At 37.5% G+C, this 24,357-nt stretch overlaps 1 protein-coding gene across 1 annotated transcript in view; it reads right to left on the bottom strand.

The window, feature by feature from the left end:
* EVPL (envoplakin) overlaps positions 1-13,189 on the bottom strand; it is a 47,033-nt gene extending 33,844 nt beyond the window's left edge. Inside the window, 2 exon segments of the mRNA XM_070937538.1 lie at positions 12,979-13,162; positions 13,165-13,189. Coding sequence (XP_070793639.1) covers positions 12,979-13,162; positions 13,165-13,189 — 209 coding nt within the window.
* Between the last annotated feature and the right edge of the window lie 11,168 nt (positions 13,190-24,357).

Raw genomic sequence — 24,357 nt, 5'->3', positions numbered from 1 at the left:
ATTTACCTTTAAAACTGGCTGATGTCTTAGTAACTAAAGAGGACATGCAAATAACAAATCAGAAGAATAATTTGGAATTTTCTTATCTTGGATTTACAAAAGAGATGTGTTAAATTATTGAAGTTTTTCCTGAAAGAAAGAAAATGCTAAGAGTAGAAATTAATTTTTATACTTAGTTTCTGATTACATTTCAAATTTCAGCATATATATATATTATATAATTATTACAGATGTATAAGCTAATACAGACTAAACTTAGAGAAAAAAGAAGAGAATGAAAAAAATAAAAAGAGCAGTAAGAAAGAAAAAGTAAGAAGAAAAAAGAATAAGAAATAGATAAAGAAAAATAAAATGGTTATATAAAAAGTTATTTCCAATCTTCATTACATTAAGTATAAACAAATTTAATAATTATTCACTCCTTTTAAAGTTAAACAGATATCTCCTCATCTCATATCTCATCCCTTACCTAAAAGCAAATTCATAAAACATAAATTCAATTCTGGTATCAGCAAAAATTCGATAAATAATTGCTCAAACATTGAAAAAAAAATAATCTTATATTAACCTTGCTCAAATAAACCAACCTTTCGTTTTACTCCTAAGAATTTTAATCTTTAATTCAATCAAATATTACCATAGGATTTGATTTCTTTTCCATTCTCCTTTATCCCATCATACAGATAGCTTCAAGTCTTTAACAAGCTTCTTTTGTAGATCCAATAAGATAACATTTTTTAGGTCATTTTAGTTTATCATTTGTATTTCCAAATCATTCTCTTTGCCTGTCATTTATAGTTTCACATTCTGTACTTTTTTTATTTTGTCAAATAAATTTTCTCCATATTTGTCATTCGTTAACAATTTTTGTTCATAGTCTATCCATAGGGGCAGGCATTATGACCGATAATATTGATATTGCATGCGCAGAAGCAAACGTGTGCGCACGCGTCCCCGCTGCAAACCAGTAGTAAAGTTAAGTGGAACCCACCCCTGCTCCATTCATCAAAGATCTCCTTTAATATTTCTGATCTTATTGTGTTTTGTATTGTTTTATAAGTCCCAGTATTAAGTTTCATCCAGCTTGTATTTTTTTCTGTTGCTTAAACTCTTTTGTCTCCTCTACTGTCCAGCTCCTAAAATCAATTATCTTTTGTTATTAACTTGCAACTGCCAGGATAGAAAAAATAAAAATGTTTCTCATAAAAAATGTTTATTTTTTATAGTTAATACCAACATTTTACAGTAAAACACAATATTCCAAATTTATCTGGACCATTTATCCATTTGGAAGTTACTTGAGATCAAAATCTTGTTTAGCTTTCTGCTATTTATTTCAAATTCTTTTAAGTTCTTAAGCTTGTAATTAATTATTCTTTTGTTCATGGTTGAAGATAGCCTCACGTAGTTAAGATTTTTCAAACTGGTTGTTCCAAAGGTCTCTTAATAGATTAAAGATTATTTATAGGAAATTTCTGAAAGTGGATAAAAAGTGAGGTTTGCAAACTTAGTGTCCTTTAAAAAGTTCTGCTACGGTCACAAGCAAGATGGCTAATCACACTGTTTTCCAGTGTTCAGAACCTCAGAAAACATCTGTCACACGATCGCCTTATGAGGAGCAGCTGTCCAGAGCACATGTGGATGATCTCTCATTCTCTCCTTATCTGGAGAGGTTCCAAGGAATCAGTTTACTCATTAATTCCTTGGTCTTTGGCTGTGATTGTCGACTCTACATTTCCGCGCCATCTTCAGTTCATGACACCTCCTCTAGACACCACCTCATTTTCTTCATTAGCTTTTCAACAACTAAGCTTGTATCTTGAGCAGGAATTATATAATATACACCAGGGGTGTCAAACTCACATCATTACGGTGTTGTCACATGACGTATCGTGACTTTTTCTCCCTTTGCTAAACTGGGCATTGGTGTGACCAGTGCATGATGCATCTGGCCCGCAGGCCGCGAGTTTGACAACTCTGATATTCACAAACAAACTCAAAAACTCTGAACTCATTGACAGTTAAGTCCCATATTTTAATTATTACTTCATTTTTCCATCAAATTTTAATGCTTACTAAATATCAGAGGCAGATAATACAACCTCTCAACTACTATAAGATAAAACAAAGCCATTTTATATCAACTAATAAATGTTAATATCAATATAAGTGGTGCCCATTGTCATCATAAATTGTAAAATATCATACACCAGGTGTGTTTAAACCATTTGAGCCAAGGTAGTCCAGTGGGTAGAGTGCAGTACTGCAGGCTACCTCAGCTGACTGCTAGATGCAATTCGGCAATTCAAATCTCACTGGCTCAAGATTGACTCAGCCTTCATCCTTCCTAGATGGGTAAAATGAGGACTCAGATTGTTGGGGGTAATATGCTGACTCTGTAAACCATTTAGAGAGGGCTGTAAAAGCACTATGAAGTGGTATATAAGTCTAAGTGCTATTACTATTTGGGAACCAGGCATTCTACAAAACCTTCACGTAACCATGTGAAAAGAACAGCCTCCAGGTTGCAGAGATATTAATTGCAACATAAAGAACATAATAATAAAATGGAAAACAAAGTATAAGAAACTGGGCTTTATGTGATCAAAGAACCTTAAGATGGCAGTGACAATAATACAACTGAAGCTCCATGAGGCACATAAAAAAATAGGTGGAGCTTTGACTATACTGCCATCTTGGTTTTGTTTGTCCACACCCTGTGAACATCCCTAATAAGAATCATAGTATAATACACTTTACAGAAGGAGTCTTAATTCTTCCTACACTGGAGCATTTTCTTTAATTTGCTGTGCAAAATCCAGTTTGGCCCTTAAGTCAACGGAGAGGCTGGTCATCTGGAAGCACCCTCTCCTCACAATAGGTAGTAGCCTTTCTAAGTAGACCAGAAAATAATCAAAAGCTTTCTGTACATCAGGGTTGTATGTCTTAAAACACATCCTATCATTTCAATGAGACAAAATCAATGGGATCATAAATAGTTAGAACTCAAAACCTTTAAGAGATTCACAAAGAGTTTCATGGCATTACAACTAAAATGCTGACTGGTCTTTAAAATTAAAATCCAATTTAAGCCCTCTCATTTGTTAATCATACATTACTAGAACAGTAATAATCCTAGAATAACTTATTATTGTGGAATAGTGTGTGCTGATCCTCCAAAGAAAGGAGGGATATTGATACATAAGCATGTGAAAATAATACCGTTGGCAATATGTAGGGAAATGAACCAGCCCTTCCAGAAAAAATGGTTGACATTGCAACAAAATGTTGTTTAATTAATTTTATTCAATCTAGATGTTGTTCTTCAAAGGAAGCTTTTATGTTTCAGGAACATCATATTTTCATAGACGCATAAACTGTGTTTGCAGGACAGGCCCATACATGAGTAAGCAATGTCATTCTTTCTCGGGCAGTCTCTCACTTTTTGTTTTTTTTTTTACTCTTCTCAGAATACTCTCAAAAAGCCCCAAACAGGTAATAGTTCAACTTGAGCTACATATACCATAGGAGCAGATTTGGTATGTTCTTGCTACCTGACCCTGTTTCTAGAGGATGAAGGGATGGGATTATTTCTGGTATTACAGTTTTGAGAGCACAGTCAAGGAAAATAAACATACTCTAAACCATCTTGGCAAGTTTAAGAAGGGTGGATTTTCCCAAGCTGGTTGAGGAATTCTGGGAGTTGAAGTCCACCCACCTTAAACTTGCCAATGTTGAGAAACACTGCTCTAAACTATGATTCCAAACTGTGATTATGGCAAGTCAGGACTGCAAGTTTGGACAGCATATTAAGCCTAACCTTGGTATGCTTTAGTTTAGCATATCATACAAAGATAGTTATAATGTTGGATGATTTTTTTGGGGAGGCATGGGAGGCCAGCTCCTATTCGATACCAAATTCAGGTACAGAATGCAGCGATAACATTGCTGAAAAATAGCTTCCCAGCCATTGCTCAAAATGTGTCAGGCAAAAGAGGGCACACTTTTTTTTTTTTTTTTTTAATTTGATTTATATGCCGCCCTTCTCCGAAGACTCAGGGCGGCTTACAATGTGCTCAGCAACACTTACCTCCTAAAGCAGATTTGTTTTTACTGTAGAAAAGGATTAACATTCAAAACTTTCTCCTACTGTTTAACTTGAAATTTGGCACCCTAAAATTACCACCAAATGGCTCCAGTTCCACCTTTTGGAGTTCCAAGCATAAGGTTGCCCCTGCTTCTGCATTACTGCAATTTCTTGTATCTAATGTCAACTTGTTAGCACTTAAATAATAACAGGAACACTGTAGCTGGGGGAAAAAATTATACACCTGTGTAATGATTTCTTTTCTCCCACTCCACTCCTCAGAGGTCATTGGCCCCCGCAGCCTGGAAATAGAAACTAGTTTGTCATTCTTTTCAGTCAATTGCACAATCTGCTTGTCTCCTGCTCAGCCTCATCGCCTTCCCCTCCCAGGAATGAGGAGGAGACATGGTAGCAAATACTTGAGCACCACCCAGAATTCCAGTGTTATTTCCTGCCAAACTAGAAGGAATGTGAGTCATTCTACATTGCTTCTCAGGCATGTTGAGACAAATCTATCAATGTATTTGCTTTCATGAAGTCCCTTTCTATAGACCAACCAAAGGAAAGTCACAGTTTCAAGATGCTTGTTCACACTCTATTGTTCATGGCATGGAATGTAAGAAACCATAACATTGTGACTCAGGGTGTTATGTTGACCCACCTTTTTTTTTAAATAAAAGAAACCCATGCAGGAATTAGGGGGGAGAGAACAATGTATGTTCACAGAGAATTCTTTCTTGTTCTCTGGACTTTGGCCTTTCCCCATCAGCAGAAGTTCTCTCTAAATGCACAGGATTGAAAAGTTCTATGTGCTTCTTTTAAGATGGCCAGGAAGGACAATGATAGTGTCTAGCATTTAGTAACATGCCATTACTGACTCACTTATTTTGGCTTGTCTACCTGTTTTTACAAGTCATTGAATTTAACTGGCAATAGTTGATGAGTTTGGGATGCTGCCCATCATCCAAAGGTTTCTGCAATTTCTGAGCAAATTGCATGCCATACCAGATGCTCTAGGGCACTGTGGGAAATTCAAATGCTAGAGGGAGAGGCCTCCTACTTAGCTTTCCAAGAAAAAAACATCTGGGCAAAATAAATCACACCTGTCCTCATGAACTGATTGAAGAAAAGGTAGGATATGAATTGAAGTCACACACACACGCCTTACTTAGGAGTCTTTGGTACAGGGTGGATCTAACAACCATCACTTGTCTGGAAGCCCAACTACTCATAGGGACAACTGATCATCCCCTTCTTATTCCTGGTTTATATTTCAAAAGGTTCTAAATAGTTGACGAGGCTGGTCTCTCTTTTGCAGGATTTATGCTAACTCTTCCTCTCATTTAAATAATTCTTCCTGTCTATTTACATCAAATATTTTTTGCTAGCTGCTTCCTTAACTCCATGATTTTCCCACCATTTAACCCATACATATGTCCTCTGGAGATACATTTTCTGGTTGTGGGAGTTCCCAAATGGAAATCAAATTAGGAAATGAGATTTAATGAAAAGAAGGACTAGGAGTGACATGATAGCAGTGTTCCAATAACTAAAGGATTGCTACAAAGAAGAGGGAGCCAACTTATTTTCCAAAGCATCTGAAGGCAGGACAAGAAGCAAAGGATGGAAACTAATCAAGGAGAGAACCAACCTAGAACTAAGGAGACATTTCCTAACAGTTAAACAATCAATCAGTGGAACAGCTTGGCTTTAGAAATTGTGAATGCTCCATCACTGAAGGTTATAAAGAACAGATTGGACAACCATTTGTCTGGAATGGTATAGGGTTTCCTACTTGAGCAGGGGGTTGGACTAGAAGACCTCCAAGGTCCCTTCCAACTCTGTTATTCTGTCTGAATTGGAGAGTTCAGAATCCTCTCCTTTGGATCCTTCCTACCATCCCAAGCACGCATGTCCTATAATAGTAGGCAGGAGAGACCTTGGGAGACAGGGCAAAGTTATCAGTGATGGGTTTCAAAATTTTTTACCATTGGTTCTGTGGGTGTGGCTTGGTGGGCATGGCATGGTGGGCATGGTAGAGGAAGGATACTGTAAAATCTCCATTCCCACCACCCTCCAGGGGAAGGTTACTGCAAAATCCCCATTTCCTCCCAATTAGCTGGGACTTGGTAGGCAGAGAATAGATGAGGACGGGGCCAGTCAGAATTTTTACTACAGGTTCTCCGAACTACTTAAAATTTCCGCTACCAGTTCTCCAGAACTGGTCAGAACCTGATGAAACCCACCTCTGAAAGTGATGCTGCCTAGGGAATGGTGAGATAAGAGACAGAGCTGGATATTGGGCAGGGCAAGAAGCTCAGAAGGGACACTCGCTAGTTTTTTAAGCTGTGAAGAAAATGGTGGGAAATTTGTACTTTCAAACTTGTAAAGTTTGGTTAATGTAGCTTTACAATAAAGTAGAATTAGCTTATCTCATCATGTTTCCTATTTGGTGTACATGATAAAGCCGATGCTTGCTCTCCTCAAAGCTTATATAATGAAATCAAGCCAGGGCAGCTTCAAAGCATCTCTCTGGAATAACAGATTCAGAAATAACTACCAACTGCATTCAGGACAGTCTTTTTCTAAAAGAGTGACCAAATGCGTTTGTTTGTTTGTTTGTTTTATATTTCCTTACCAAGGTAAAATAACTGCAGCCAGCCTGTATCAGCCCAGCCTATGTCAGATTATCTACAATCTTCTATTTTCTTACAAATCAGTAATTATTCTCACCTCTACTACTCCTAAATGTTTTCAGCTAATACAAAGGCTTCCATGCCAACTAGTTATGCAATTGCTTTTGTATCAAGGAGTTTTGTCCTCTCCCAAAAAGTTAGGCTTGAAGAAAAGTGCCTTGTTCATAGCTGTCAACTAGTTGGCAACAATTATGGGTAGTTTGAAATACCCTGCACCAAGCCAATCACATTTCTCCAGTTGCAAAGCTGTGGTATGTTCTGCAAAATCATAAATATGATACTTCTTTTAACATCCTAAAAGTGAAATCTTTTTCATCTTCTCTCTGATTCTGCTATGGTTGAAAATATATTATTCTCGAATGGACAGACTATCCACTGTGGTCCCTGACATCCAGCTCCTGCCAAGTGCAGACACTTACCTGAAAGATTTGTAGCAAAATATGCAGTTTGTCAATAACTTCATTACCATTACCATGAACCCAAAAGCCATGTTTAGATTCTCTGCTTTTGCTACAGGTCCTCCAAACAATTTACCTGTTCCATCTCCCACGTAACTGACTACCTTAGTGAATGGCTTTGCAAGGCAATAGAGCAACGCAATGAAATTCATGAAGACAAATTCATGGACTGTGCATATGGAGGAGATGCCTGAAACTTTTTTTTGCCTCTTTATAAATCTTTGCTTCCTTTGTGCTGCTTATGAATTCACGGAGTTCTAGAAACAGGTCCAGGGAGTGGAACTGTAAACTGTGGCATGTTTGAACAGAGAAACTGAATGCTGATTAGCTGATATCTCAGGCTAGGCTGCCATTCTCTACACTCAACTACTGAATGAAAGCTGAGCTGGGTGGTGGTGGTTTGTGGGTGGTAATACTGTAAAACACCATTGAAATAAAGCATATTGAGGATGTTTTGCGCATCAGACTGCATATGGAGGAGCTTAATAAGTTTCCTAAAACAAATCTGATCTCAGGAGCATAAAGATTGGAACTCAGAATACATGATATAACATAATTGCTTGGCATGTCTTATTATGTATGGTGTATCTATATGTAAATTCAAAGCCAAAATGTTATTTCAGAGCATGCAAAGAGCAAAAACTTAAAGCGGCAGGGTCTCCTGAGATCATCCTTCACCTATGGTGGACCTTAATCCTAGGAAAAGATGTCTTTAGATTAAGGAGAGGCTAAGAGATGCTAGATGCAGCCTTGAAGAAGCTGCATGTTAACACATTAACAGTAACAGAGTTGGAAGGGACCTTGGAGGTCATCTAGTCCAACCCCCTGCTCACGTAGGAAACCTGCACTAAGGATCCGAACTGCTGAACTGGCCCTCTGTGCGCTCCTTTTTTTGTCTTTGGACCACTGGGATGTGCTCTTTACCTGGGACTGCCTTTCAACACAACTCAAGCTATAGGTAGAATGCAGCATAGCATGAGTAGCTATGGATATCCCCTCCCATGGAATACCACTACTATACAAGCAGCATTAATTGCCAATGGGCTTCCAATTCAAGGTGCTGGTTCTCATTTATAAAGTTCTTCAGGTCTCCTATTTCTTCTGCCTGTATCTGATTGAGTTGACCTTCTCCAAGTTCCATCATTCAAGTTTTATCTTGTTGGACAAGCCGATGTGCCTCCTCTGTCACTATTCGGAACAGTATTCCCCCTGGATGGCTTTGACCCTGCCTGTCTTTTAAAAAGCCTTGAAGATCCAGCTCATCCTTCAGGTAATGAATCAGAAGCCCATCTTAATTGTTTCAATGCCTAAACTGCCCTTGGCATGAAATGTTTTTAATTACATTTTTTAGCTTATTTGCCCTCTCGGTTGTTTTGTTCATTGCCCTGAGCTGCATGACAAGCAGGCAGGCATAATAAATAAAAACAGTGAACATGTTCAGAACACTGCCAGCCATGTTACATAGACTGTAAAACAGGGATAGCATGGATAGATTTATATTAAATTACAATGGATTCAGAAGCTACAAAAGTTTTTTGTATCAAAAGCAAAATCTGGAAAACTAAATGAAACATCATAATCTTGGATCCAAAATCTAAACCAGACTTTCCCAAGACTAAAGCCCACTGAATATGTTTGGAATTTGCTCACATTTGAGGGGAGTTTTGGGAAGGCAATCCCAGTTAGTCTAAACTGGTGTTTCTCAACCTCAGCAACTTTAAAATGCATGGATGTCAAATCCCAGAATTCCCCAGCCAGCATGCTGGGAGTTGAAGTCCATGCATCTTATAGTTGCTTATAGTTGCATGGGTTTACACCACCAGTGTCATTTGCCTTTTGTTTTGGTGAAGAAAAACCAATTGACAACACAAAAGAACAAATAACAGATTTAGAATACACAGACTCAGCTGAATATAAAGCCATATGTATCTAACTATAGATGTTCTAGATATACTGTAAAGTAGGAAGAATATATTATCAGGTTAATATAGATATTCTACATTTTCAGAGGTGTTACTTTACATCATAGCATATCACAATTCTACATCTTTCTGGAATCCGGGTCATGTTTATTGAAATTACCAGAGAAAACTATCACAAGAAAACCACATTGCTGATCTTTATCAGAAAGCCCACATCTCAAGGACAGCCCATAAAAGAAAATGGATTAAAATTTATCATTGCTGTTCTTTTGAACTGACCATTGTATTTTGGTTTAGAATAGAATATACTTTACATGTTTAAAAAAATGAAACCTTACTATTTAGCATCATTAGTAAAAATATTCCTTGCAGGCTAAAATCCTGGACAGCTGCTTCTTAATTGACTCGGTTTTGCAATAAAATAAATAATTATTTAAAAGCCACAATTACTGCATTCACATCTTGCACTAAACAGAGCCAAGTATGATTAACATGATTGGGGAATATAGCCATAGTGTCAGTAAATACAAGACAGCTTCCTCCAGCAATATGGTAGAACTCTCTCCTAGTGAAAGCATTCACCACGGAGTTATTGTGCACATTGAAGCACACACCCTTGCCCACATGCATACATCAGCCAGGGATGCAAACCAAATTCTTTTCATTGTTTATTACAAACATATATACTGCAAATCAGTGGAATTCTTGAAACATTTCTAATTCAGATGGATGGGTTTTATAACATCACCATGGATTTCTTTATCCGCTGTATATTTTCCCCTGAGAAGTCAACAGTACCATGTTAATGCCCTATAGGACTAATTCTCAGATAAGTATATACAATATAAAAATGCTGCATAGAGAGTATGCAATGAAATAGTCCCACATAATTTACATTCAAGAATTCTCATAGCTGAGAGACTTTTAGTTTTGACAAAGTACTAACATTGTACATCTACTTCAGCTACATACTTCATATTGCACATTTATTGCATAAGTGAGGTGCAATCTAGAAAAGTAAAGAAACAATATTATACCTTCAATTTGTTTCAAGATAAGCTACCTGATTAGCTTCAAGAAAGTCACCTAAACAAACAATCACATTCTTCATAATGCTCTGGATAAACTACCCAAAAAAATGCAGCTGATGCTATACCATAAAATCAAGACATTTGATTGTAAAATTTGAGAAGTAAAGTAAGAACTTGTAACCAAGATTATTTTTGAGTTCTGCTACCTTTGAGTAAAACCTAATGAATTCTCTCTCTCTTTTCAGTTGTCATTTGAATAGAAGCCTTTTCTCTAGGCTTTTCACTAGCCCACAGTATTCTTAGGCTCAAAAAATATATTCGCAAATCCATGGTTAGGCACTATAATAAAAAGGCAAAATAGATGCTGGCGATGAATGGAAAGACTGCAGTAAATGTTTTCTTTTTTAACCAAAGTATTTCCATCATTTTTTCTTGCTCCTCCCAAACTTCAGAAGAAAACAAGTGAAATTCAGATGGATGAGAAAATTTAAAAAGGACAAAAATCTGAGGAATGAATTCCTAATATAGGCATTGAGGATTGAACATTCAGTTGGTTGGGAGAAGAGATAAAAAACTGGAGTGGAATGGAATCTCCTGGAAGACGCCATGGCTGATGGAACCCAGCAATGTTCTAATCAGTACAATATTTTGTTGCTAGTCTAAGATGTTCATAATAATAAGAAAATCATTTTTGTAAGTGCTGCTCCTTTTGTTGTGTCAAAATGATTCCACCTTTCAACAAGATGGAGGGATCTAAAAATTCAGGGGAGGCATACATTTTGAAAAGTGTAGTTAAGAAAGAAAATAAACAGAACAACAACAACAACAACAACAACAACAACAAACCCTGAAGCTATCATAGCATGGAGAATTGATAATTGATATCTGATAATTGATATCTGTGATGGATACAGTGTTTGCAGCTGTATCCACTATACAAGTAATCAACATTACAAATCACGTCTTTTCATGAGCACAGCTTCATCTGAGACTTCAGCAGACGAGCCTTCTAACAGTAACATCTTTTTCCTTCTCAAAAAGGAAATAGAACTCAGGAAATCGAGCAAACCCATTCCTCTCAACATTTCAGAAAATAAAGCAAAACCAGATTTTTTGTCCCTGTTCCAGGAAGTGATTTGATCTATTGCTGAATCACTTCCTGGCTGTTGGCTGTTTCCTTTGCAACACTCATATTTTTTTTTTGCTTTAAAAATATGAGAATTAATCATTCTAAAATGATAATTATAATATACTTTATCAACTGTGTGTACTATATATGAAATGACAGGCTGGATATTGCACAACATTTTAGCCTCAAGTACACCATCTATCTAAATACAGAAGCAGTAGGCACAAGTGCAACGTTACTTATGCATTTATCTAAGATCAAAGGTTATTAAATTTGGCAGATTTTACTTTTTATTAGACTTGTAGCATTATGAAATTTTCTTCTGGAGACTAATTAAGTTCCTGATAAAGTTGCCGCCTTTCACCAGACCAGGAACAAAATGGAGAGAACAATTGGGTAGAGAAGAAAACAATTAATCAACATCCAACTATTGACTATCTTGAGTGACTTTGATTCATTTCATTCATTCTCTCTTAGCTCAGCCAACATCACAACGGTATTGTTGGGGGTGGAAGAAATAAGAAGAGTTGAGCTCCCAAAGGAAAAGTGAGAAATTAACAAATTAATGCCCCTCTGATAATATATTTTCCCCACTTTTTCAGCTACTTATTCTGTTAGTATGATGCAAAAAAGAATTACATGCTTCTTAGAGTTGTAGCGATGCCAGCAAAAAGGCAATACCACATTCCATGGATAACTCCCAATATGATTTTTGGAATATGAGATTCTTAGTCTTTACAGTGTACAAAAAAAGGTAGCCAAATCTAGCTGATGATCAAAAGAGGGTACCTGACAGATGGATTATATTTCTAGTAGACATGTTAAAAAATAACATGTCTACTAGAAAATATTTGTAGGAATTAAACGAATGGAAAATAGAAAAGAGGGTGCATGTGTTTGAAATGTCAAATCCATGCTGTCTAAATACACATCCTTTAAAAAAGAAAATCTGACCATAATCAATATAATTTCAAACAATAAGGAGTCTGGAAACCTCTTTAAAGTAGAACTAGTGTTATGTCCATTGTATGTATTTTCTTCCACTACATGGGGCAATCATTGTTACAGAGTACCTCTTTTAAGATTTCCTTGCTTTAGAGATATTGACTGATATACAAGTTTCTCTATGAGAAAAAGAGCTATAAGTTTGTCCAGTCTTAAAGCCGTTCAGGCATATTAAATTACAAGTCCTAAAATTCCCATCCAGCATGGATACTGGATTGGGATGAGCTGATGGGCGGATATGAGAGAAACAGAATTCACGTTCAACTTTGGCCTACTTGCACAAGGGACAAAAACAGATTTTAGTTTTCAGGTATCCTGTTAGGCAAATAATACTTGTTCCTTGCAATCTATTTAAGCAACTAAGAAGGAACCTGGACTGCTTTTATTAAACAGGAAAAACTATTTTCCTTAGCATCTTGTTGAGTACCTTATCACGTATGCCTCTTCATAAATAAATCCCACTGAATTCAGTGAGGTTATGCCCCACAAGTAGACAGAAGACTGGATTCTTAGCCTTTACATTATTTAAGGTTTTTTTGTTTTTTTTTTAAAGATATATGTAGGCAATTGTTCTCCCTTTAGGTTTATCTTATTAACACCGGCTCTTATTCAATTCTGCAAAAAGAAAATTGACAGACTCAGCAACTTACTTGAATTGCTTGGTTGGGGACCCTTTGTTTGGGGCGCTCCCACTTGGCGAGCCTTTGGCCACCCCTTTGAACATCTCAGCGTTATCCTGGGAAACTCCCTGTTGCTGATATCGGGAAGGGTCGTGATGGGAGGCGTGTGTGTGCTGTACCTGCTTCTGCCTCTGCTCCTGTTGAGATGATCTGACAGGAAAGGTTGAGAAGGTGTGCACATTGTTAAAAGCGGAATCTGGAAAACTCCACCCCAAAGTGCAGGTGATCAACAGCAGTGATGAAAACTTGCTTTAAAAAAAAAAGAAGGACTTGAAAAACCAGTTTATGACTGAATGAGTAAAAGCCAGAGGGAGAGTGGGAGACCCCACCCTGGTACTCAGAAGAATGTGCCTCTGTACAAGCTGAGACTTTCCCAGCTACGTTCACACGGTTTTCAACAGCCATTTCATGCAATACCTTTCTTTGCCTGCAAAGGCTTATCTCATTGCAAATCATGTTTGTCTATAGTAAAGGATAAAGTGCAACCCTATTCATAGCTAAAGCACAGAATAGATAACATGTTTACAAAACGTGCTGTCCAAGCTATATATTCATGTTGAGAGAGATATTCTACATTATTGTATATTTGCCTATCTATGATGGAAGTATCTTCCTTTAGGAAGCAAGTATTCCATAAAGCAGGCTTAATTAAGAAAAGTATCAAGAACCCATGCCTCAGAAGTGACTTACAATAAATCTGTTTGCTTCAATATCTGCCACATTGGAAGCCCACGGTTGTAGTGAAAATATATATTTTAGTTATATTTAGAGTGCCCAATAGGAATACTCCTTTAACATTTTGTTAGACCATCATCTCTGTCAGGAATGGGAAGATCATATAGCAACTGGCTTTTCATGCTCATTCTTGATAAAGTTGGTAAAACTATCAGCTCTTATCTATAAAACTTTAGAAGATTACTAGATGGTAGCATGGTGCCAATATATACCCCATTTCCCCCAAAACAAGACATCTATCTTGGCTGTCTCAGGAATTCTGAGAGTTGAAGTCCACAGGTTGTAAAAGAGCCACAGTTGCCCACCCCTGCAATAAGGCCAAGCGCTTATTTCAGGGTTCAAAACAATATAAGACAGGAACTTATTTTCAGGGAAACACAGTATATATATTTTATGTATCTCTTTTCTATCTACTGATAGTCATTCATATTTCTGCAACCTTGAGTTGGTAGTCCTAGGCATTACCAATCACAAGTCATGAATTTATCTGAAGATACATGAGGCTTCCTATTGGCTCTGGCCTCCTTGTCATCCCTCAAGTAGTTTATGTAGCCAACCACATTTTTATATACTTAAAAAAATCTTATGGTGCCCCTAAAGAACCCAGAAGCATTTTTGGAAATGATGATGTTGAGATTGGATTTTAGTTTTGCAGCATTCCAAATTCCCATTAATGGCCTTTAAACATATATCAAAATATTTGAAAAGCCAGGTGAGACACAGCTCCTGGCAAGTCCTAAGGTAATTCAACATGCATATGGTGCTCACAAGTTTGACAATAGGAATTTCAAAAATGTAATGCCTTACTAAACCAATTGAATTCAGTGTGTTATGAACAGACTTTATTTGGTTTCAATCTAAAATGGGCTGAAGAGCAACACAGAGTATATACTGTACATAGTTTGTATAGACTAATATACAACAAAATACACACTACATACTGCATATTATACTCTAACAAAAAGCTCAGCACAAGGAAACAATGTGGAAACAAATGGAAATTGAGTTCTACAGACTATGTGGCCCCAGCTGCAATATTAGGACGTCTCTAAACAAAATTTATTCCTGACTTGCATCCTTTAGGCATGTCCTCTGCCTCCATTCTCCTGACATGCCATGCAACATCTCTGATTAGTCTTTCCCAAACTCATATCTGTCAAAGGGATTGACTGCCACCATTCATTGCCCAGGCAAGCCTAGATTACATCAACAACACATTATGCCCTAAGATTTCTAATGGAGCAGCTGGCAAAAAACACTGATGCCTTGATTTCTCTCACTATTTATCTGTTTTCCACTGATCTTCTGTAACAGAAAAGAGCTTGCCCAATTATAAACAAACAAAAACTTTCTGCACCTGTCAGTTCCTGCCTTCACCTAGACACAAAACTCACTTGGTGAACCAGCTTAATTTGCCTTGCAGGGATGTTGTGAGGATAAAGGTTGGATAGGAAAGTAATAAAGAATAAAACAAACACATTGACCAGCATTATAGCATTACATTATTTATTACTACGGTATCTATCAAGTGTACCTCATTGGTGCCACATATCTTTTTTATATTTATTGTTTCCTTTGCCTGTCTTCCAAATATATGCATTTGGAAGACTACCGTATTTAGGATATTCACTGAGGCTGAGCATTCATTTGTGGACCTTCCTGTGTTATCTGATGAAAATCTAGTTCTGTGATGGCGAACCTATGGCATGTGTGCCACAGCTGGCACACGTAGCCATATCAGTGGGCATGCCAGCTCAGCTCTTGTGCACATGCGCGCGCCAGCCAGCTGATTTTCGGGTGTTCTGGGCCCACCAGAAGTAGGGAAACAGGCTGTTTCCTGCCTCCGGAGGGCCGGGTGGTGGGGGAAGGCCCATTTTTCTTTCTCACCTGGCTCCAGATTCTCTCTGCATCTGGGGAGAGTGAAAACAGCTTTCCTCACTCCCTCAGAGGCCCTCTGCAGGCCTGAAACGGCCCATTTCCCAACTCCCGCTGGGGCAGGAAGTGACATTTTTTGCTGTCCCCAGCTTCCAGAGACTCCTAGAGAGGCCTACCAGGCCATCGCGTGCCAAGAGCGGGGGGGGGGGGGGAGCACGTGCATGCGCAGGGCAGGGTGCATAGAATGGGTGTGAGCACGCACACACACGCGAACCTCCCCCACCCCCTCCCTCTCCTGGCACGCAATGGCAAAAAGGTTAGCCATCACTGATCTAGTTTATAGAATGCACAGCCCACAGCACAACTGTAAGTGAGTTGGCAACTTGCAGCCTTCTTCACAACTAATAATTCAGTGATATTGAATTCACTGTATAGATGTGAGATTTGAAGTGGCTTCATTCTAAAGTACCCCAAATACACACCACACACAAACACACAGAGGGAGGGGGGGGGAGAGAGAGAGAGAGAGAGGGAGAGAGAAAGAATCCTCTGATACTTTCATAGGATAGTAGATAGATCCAACAATGACCTACATTTTGGTTTCAATGGATTTAACATTCCTCTTTACAAATATGTAGGCAAACTGCACTAGCTATTTCTTTCTGCCTCCCAAGGCGGAAGTTTAGAGTGGATCAAGTTTAGTCAAAATTGGCATTAGTGGTTTGCTAGGCTCTTTTGGCTTTGGTGATCAATGCCATCTGTGATACAATTGATATGGGTGTGCAGGAAAAAATGCAACTCGTTTTACATCTGCTGCCAAGAATCTGACTGGAAAGAAAAATCTTGCCAGAAATAATATCAGAGCATGACACTCCTTCACAGGCAAAATAAACATAGAACTCAAATGGTTTTTGTGTGCGGTTTGTGTCATTTTCTGGAATTGAAGTTGAAGAAGTGAGACATACACGTGTTGATCTAGGCAGAATCTAAAGATATCCATTTAATTAGAACGTATTGGTACCGCTTAGGGAAACAAATCAGAGCATTTTGTTGAATGCTGAATATGAATGCAAATACTTCACATGCGTTCAGGATTCAGGGTGTTTCTGTGCATTCACAAATTGCTTGTAGCAGGGATTCTTACAGCATTTCTGCTAGAGTAGCAATATCTAAACTGCAGAAAATCTTGGAGACTACAAGATAGGAGCAAAGACTTAGCAATTTCTGCTTAATATTACCTGGAACTTTGCAGATCACAAATGGCAATCCTGTTCATTTCAAACACGTTGTATTAATGCATCTCTTTAAGATAAGATACAACATAATTCTCCAACCAGATGCCTTTTAGAGATTAGGGGCTCAGTTCCCATAATTTCCAGTAAATACTAGTAAATAGCTGAAAACCATTGAGATTGTATTTGTTGTGTTACAGAAGGACGAGATACAGTATTATATGATAAGCATCCATATTTCAGGATTTTTTTTTGTGTTAGAAACCAAGAGGTACAAAATCCTACATCCTGTGTTTGCTCTTTGCCATCTTTGCCATCTGATCTGGTCACAGCTGGAGACCAGAGGAAGGGTATCAGACGCATTACTGGTTCAATGATGTTAAATGTTCCCAAATATTTTTTTCATTATTATTCCAATTTTCTCATCACCGGAGAACAGAAGAAAGCACAAAATAGGAAGTGATCATGTCTTGATCTGATATTTCTGGACATCACAACCAATTTTAACATGTTGGATTAAAAGAAAAACAGCCAATAGCTGATGCTAATAGGCATATGAAATGAAAATGAAGAACTCTTTAGTTTTTCTTCGATCATTTCCTACAGGGACATACACTGCATTTTCTGACTTGAGTATTCAACAGTTCCTACTCTAGAAAGTCTGCATTAGCTTTTATTAGAAGAAAGAACAGATCCAGTGAAAATCCCCTGACTATAACATTAAACCCCTAACATTTGTTTCATAGAAGTGATCATTAAATACTCCTATTACTAACGTGAATATTATGTTATGAAGGAGTAGACACCGAGAAAGGGAACTCATTGCATCTCATTGTATCATGCTGGTTCAAATTGTCAGCTAAATTTAAATTTGCTATTGCATTTTATGAGCTGAAAGTTAGCACCCACCCTCTCCAATGCCAGAGCCACAATCCATTTTGAACATGGCGGCCTGTTCCACATGGAGATGGTTAACATATGACTGTCCCACAAGAAACATCTCAAAGGTAGTAAGATAATAACTCCTGTTTAGTTCCACCTCCCAACTTGGAGTCCCCATCCCTGAAGCCAAGGTACCATAGCATGTTGCCACCATTTTCCTGTCATTTCTGGTTACACTGTGTGGAGTGGGGGAGTTTTCTACTTCCCCCCTCGTAGTAACTGAGGTAGTTTCCTTTTCCATAAAAAGCAAAAGCATCATGGGAAGAACAATGATCAGGAGAGGAAACCAGTTAGCCATTGTTTTTGTGCTCCGCTATTGGCTAGCTGGAGGGAGAACAGTCTGGATTCAGGGGAAGTAGAAGTGCAGCAAAGATAGTAGTGAGAACACTCGCAATAACTGTGCTGGGGAATTTGTGGGCATAGAACTCGGAATGGGCATTTCTAAGAATTTACCAGTCACACAATATACTTGACAATAGCTTTTTCTAAACTGATGCTTGCAGGCATGTTGAGAGTGAGACTGTGACTCCCAGAAATCTTTTCCAGTTGATATTTGCAAGCCCAACATAACTGCAGTGTGCCAGTTTAGGGACGAGTGTCTGAGAGGATCTTTTCAAAGGTAAGAAAAGTGACCTAATGATGGAATTTGGGCAAGTAGTTTAACTGGAAGGACTGCAATGTCAGTGAGTTTCTATGCATACTAGGCAGAAATCACTCTATATTGTACTTGTTGAGCAGGATCTGGCAAAAATAACAGAGGGTGTTGCAAATAAACCCTTTAGGCACCTACTAAATGCAACAAAATGTTGTGCAGAACAAAAGAAGACAGAAGGCTTCGGGGTAAAGGAATAGAAATGATGTTTCCAGTAGCAATTGCATTTGATGGTTATAATTATAAACCTTTTGCAAAACTGCTCAAAATCTCACAATGGAATAAAGAATACCTGTGTTTTTTTACAAAAGTAGCAGTTATTTACTCATTCTTGGCATAATATGATGCCCTGCCTTTAAGAGTTCTTGGTTCTATGTATGTAGACTGTTTCTGGTAGGGACATCTACATAGGAACATTGGAAGGTTTTGAAAGGAAGACGTTAAAAGCAAGTGTAATCAACATCATTGATTATCAACATCATTACTGAAACGTAGTTATTGCAAAAGGTAAGGTTTATGAGGAAATATTGCAATCTCCTGAGGTGTTTTTTGGGAGGGGCTTTGAAAAAAGGGCAAGTCTATAATTTCATAAATTTTTACTTATTTTTATTTTTACTTGTATGACATGTTTTGTGGCATGAAAGAATTGGATAGAAAGTGGTTTATAGCCTTTGCTTAATGGGATATGTCTGTCTACCTAAATTTGTTGCATTCTAAATGTCCTCGCAAATCCAATCAATGCATTTTGAGAACTGTAGACTTGCATTTTTAGTGGGAAATCCTACATATGAAGAACAAAAGAAAAGAGATAAAGCAAGATCGCTTTGTTAGGACCCTGCTTATGAGAAGGTCTCCCTTACTAGGTTGAATGGAAGAAAGAAATGAATCCAATAACCCATGGTAGCTTAACCAAGCATTTTAACTTCTGGGCTCACAGATAATCTTAAAATTTAACATCAACCTATAGGAGACATTTATTATTTATTTATATCCTGGATTTATTCTTTTTACAAATAACTAATTGGTTTAGAGCAGGGATGTCAAACTTCCATCGTCACGACGGCGTCACATGATGTATTGGGATTCCCCCCTGTCGCTAAACCGGGTGGGGGCATGGCCAGCGCGTGACACATCTGGCCCCTGGGCCGCAAGTTTGACAGCCCTGGTTTAGAGAGTAGGATGCCAGGAAAAGATGATAGCTTTGTACTCAATTCTGTTGAAACCTGCCACAGTTTTGTAAAATGAAGGTATATCTTGCAGTTTATATGGTTAGCAAGAGCTACAATAGTTCTACCAGTAGAAAGGGGGAGATGGCTGCTTTAAGTGGCAGATGCTTTTCCTGGGCTGTTTCTCCTAAATTCTCCAGCTGTTCTCTGTTTCCTGAATGTACATGCAGGCAGCCATCTATTTACTTTCTATTGGCTTGGACTATCTATCCATGCTATTTTCTGTGTGGTGCTGTTGCTATATTCTTTCAGTTTTGCTTTATTTTTTTATTTTTGCTATTGTTTTTATTCTGGTCTGTAGCTAAAATAGAGAATTGATTCATCGATCAACTGACATCGTTACATAATGACATTGACTGACAGTGTTATAGTTAGTTCCTTCTGGCTATTATAGATCTAAAGTTTTGATACAATGAGTGTTTAATGTTGGGGTAGGTAGGGAGCTCAGGAAAGTAGAATTGAAAAGGTAAAACAAAACATTGACTGGATTTATACTTTAAGGTAAGCCATGGTTTGTTTTAAGATGAAGTAGACACACTAGTGAATTGCAGTGACCTAGTTCATACATAACTCTGGCTTTGCATCATGATTTTCAAAGTACAGTGGCCTAGGTTATATAGTACATTAAACGATAATCAGACTACATTATAGAATAGATTATTATTGCTTAAGTATACCTCCCTTATTCAATAATTATCTCCATCCGGTTTAACTATTCAGTGGAGAGTTGGAACAAGTTACAGATGTGCAATTTTGTGCACATTGGGTTCTACCTAAATTGACTTTTGCCAGCCTAGTGCTGTGCAACTACAGTCACATGACTAACTTGTATGGAAAATACTGGTAGTCCTCAACTTACAACAGTTCATTTAGTGACCTTTTGAAGTTATAATGGCATTGAAAAAAGTGATTTATGAACATTTTTCACACAACATTACAGCATCTCCATGGTTACATGATCAAAATTCAGAAGCTTGGCAACTGACATATTTATGATGGTTCCATTGTCCTGGGGTCATGTGATCACCTTTTGTGGCCCTCTAACGAGCAAAGTCAAGGGGAAGCCAGATGCACTTAACAACCGTGTTACTAATTTAACAACTGCAATGATTCACTTAACAACTATGGCAAGAAAGGTGGTAAAACTCACTTAACAAATTTTTCACTAAGCAACATCAATTCTGGGCTCAATTGTGGTCATAAATCGAGGACCATGTGTATATTATGAGATAATATTAAAAACTATCTGGCTTAGCAATAGAAATTTTGAGCTCAATTGTGGTCATAAGTTGAAGACTACCTGTATGGACTATTCCAACAAAATCTGCATTCCGAAAGAATGTTTCTTGGGTATAAAAAGTATTATTGATTTGAATGAAAAGCTGTTCTATCACTTTTTCATATTTTTATATAATGGTAGAAGCATAATAATAGCTAAACTAAGATGGTTTGGGCATTTTAGGTCATTTTCAAAAGGCAAAAGCTTATGAAAAATAAAAGCAGAATCAGAGATTACTACCCATAACACACGCTATATATTTAAACAAATTTTAGATTAAGCAAATTCTGTATTTACTTTCATGAAATATTTGATATGATTCAAAAAGAGAAAGATGCCCATCAGCAAAAGCATCACTAAATTCTACATGGATTGACCACCAAAAATTAAAACATATTTAGAACTTATTTTACATGATTGCATAAACATGCGTTGTATGTTTTTCTAGTTGTAGTGGGTTATCAAATCCACCAACGTATTAAGAAATTCTGGATTTAAAAGAAGGTACAGTCAAACAAAATTCTGAATTGAGAGGCGCTTTCCCCACTGCTCTTGAATGTTTAATCATTAGAAGGCATGGCCAGCAGATGTATTCGTGCTTGGCTCAGTAATCAATCATGATCAAACCTCTGCTTACTTCACTGCAGTATAAGGAAATCTGTAACATTTCTGCAATTGTAATACCTAATATAGGATTTATTCATAAAGTAATTTTGCCTAATGCATCTATTCAATTCTTATATCAACCTTTCAAAATTTAAATTACAAAAATCTGTTCATTTGGAGGAAGGGCTGTATGTGGAATCCATTTAGTTTTATATAAAAATCCCCACATGTTAACAAGCAGTTTCTCCTAATATGCAATTAGGAACATTTCCCTTAGGATGATAATGTGCTTTTATATAGTTTTCTGGAGTAAAAAATTTGTTTAATAGGGAGGTAGGCAGCTTGAAATTCCCAAAAGCAATTGGAGTAGGTCTCAGTAGTTATCTAAAAGATACCACTGAATTGCAGTTTTCAGTGTGATTAAAGACAAAATTATGAAATGCATGGAGAACAATCTTATGAACTACATTCAGTTCAGCCCTTGGATTAGGATGAATGCAGAACCCTGTAGAATTTTATTGGACTAAGTATGTGTTTCTTCCAAGTATACATAGTCTGTGTGTTTATTGTTCACTATAAACATTATAAAGGTAAAGGTAAAGGTAAAAGTTCTCCTCGCACATATGTGCTAGTCATTCTCAACTCTAGGGGGTGGTGCTCATCTCCGTTTCAAAGCCGAAGAGCCAGCGCTATCCAAAGACATCTCCGTGGTCATGTGGCCAGCATGACTAAACACCAAAGGCGCACAAAACCTTCCTACCAATGATGGTCCCTATTTTTCTATTTGCATTTTTTATGTGCTTTAGAACTGCTAGGTTGGCTGGGACAAGTAACGGGAGCTCACCCCATTACGCGGCACTAGGGATTTGAACCGCTGAACTGCCAACCTTTCGATCGACAAGCTCAGCATCTTAGCCACTGAGCCACCGCGTCCCTGATTATAAACCTGCCCAAATCTTATCACAGAAATAAGTGAATCAATCAATTAAAACAAAGTCAATATCAATTGAAATGAAATTGTACAATATTTAAAGCATTCTAGTTAGAAGTTTTATTGTCCAAGATGTTTTATAAAGGGGATTAAACCAGAGCATCAGTGGTGAAATGTAAAATTTGTTCTGTGGGCGTGGCTTGGTGGTGGTGGGTAATGTGACTGGGTGGGCATGGCCAACTTTTTTTTTTACTTTTTTAAAGATTTTTTTTACCACCTATTCAGGCGAATAGGTTGTAAAAAAATGCTTTTAAAAGGTAAAAAAAAGGCTCTGACAATCACAGCTGTGGCGCGCGATCATCAGAGCTTTTTTTTTTACCTTTTAAAAGCTGGAAGTAATGACAACTGGGCAGGTGGGCGGAGCCTCACACCACCATTCTCCGAACCACCTGCCACAATCGCTACTGGATCACCCGAATGCTCCAAACCATTTCACCCCTGCAGATCATACAGGTTTTGGACCATTTGGGGCCATAAAGGAGGGGAGACTCTAACAATCTACAGCCAGTTCCTTGCTTTGTCACAGAACAAATTGAAGATGATTAAAGTTTACTGGGATTACCTTAAATATTCTCTCTTATTATCAGAATTATTATATTTTGGAAGGTAGAATCCACATCTTCATTGATTTTTTTTTCGTATGTCTCTTTCTACATTATTTAATGAAATTGAAATTCATATTGCAATCATTATTAGATGCAAATTCCCTTTTGCCAGCTTTGCCACACAGAAATAGCTAACTTATTACATGAGACCTGCCTGCTTCCACCTTTCATTTTTCCTCATTCAGGGTTGTGCAACACCCCCCTCCCCACTTTAGAAATAATTGGATTTCTCTGACTAATATGTAGAAAATTTATGAAAAGGTTTTTATCCTCAGTGAGAAAACATGGATTATTTAGATAACTATTTAACATGTTCTAGAGTGGGGGAGGGGGAGGGGGAGGGGGAGGAGAGATACACAGGGCCAGAAGCCTTAATTTAACAATTGAAGTGTGAGGGAGAAGGAATACCTCATAAGCTCCTTTCTTGTTCTCAGTAAAAATACAAAACAATGAATGAAGCTAGAATTCTAACAATGTTCTGCCAAATCCTAAAATCCAAATCAGTCGCTTTGTTGGCTGTCTCTCTGGCTAACAGTGATGCTGGCTTGAGCTTTTTTGTACATTTTTCACATTTCTGTTTTCTTATTAACACTTCAGTAAAGAATGAAAATTTTGTTATAATAGTGGTGTACATTTTACTGATGAGAGCATAAGATTCATGAATGATGCTGTTTTTCAGTTTCACATAAAAATGGGGAAAAAAATCTTATTAAAAAGAAAGTAAAAGAAATTATGCAGTCTCCTTCTTAAACAAGTCTGACAACAAGTAATGAGAATGTTATCATATAGGAAATCTATTGTAGTTTCCTATACTAGCATAAAATGAGAGGCAAATTTCCCACAAAAGATTATGTCACGGCATAATGTAATGCTATTCAGGTATTTATGAATCTCCCTCCTACTACATTGTTTAAAAGGAACCAGAATGGCAATATTAGTACCATTCCCCTAGGTAATGAATAAAAACTAGGATGTTCGTGTTTATATTCTGCAAAAGAAGATCAGTTTTATTTTTGATTATTGTAGAAAACAATCATTTACCGAGAAACAAGCTGGTGAGCTTGCTCCACACCTCTTCCTCCAGTCCACCAAAATGGTCTCTATCAACTCATTATTTGCTTTTTTTTCTATCTAGGAAGAGCCATTTCAAACCAGGTTCTCAGCTACAGTCACTCAACAGAATGCTAACAGAATCTATGTGGGTCC

This window comes from Pituophis catenifer, unplaced genomic scaffold (genome assembly GCF_029215685.1).
Source record: "Pituophis catenifer annectens isolate HBS135680 unplaced genomic scaffold, rPitCat1.0.hap2 SCAF_2, whole genome shotgun sequence".
Taxonomy (NCBI): Eukaryota; Metazoa; Chordata; class Lepidosauria; order Squamata; family Colubridae; genus Pituophis; species Pituophis catenifer.
Note: the sequence above shows the minus strand (reverse complement) of the source record. Positions and strands in the feature narration are given on the sequence as shown.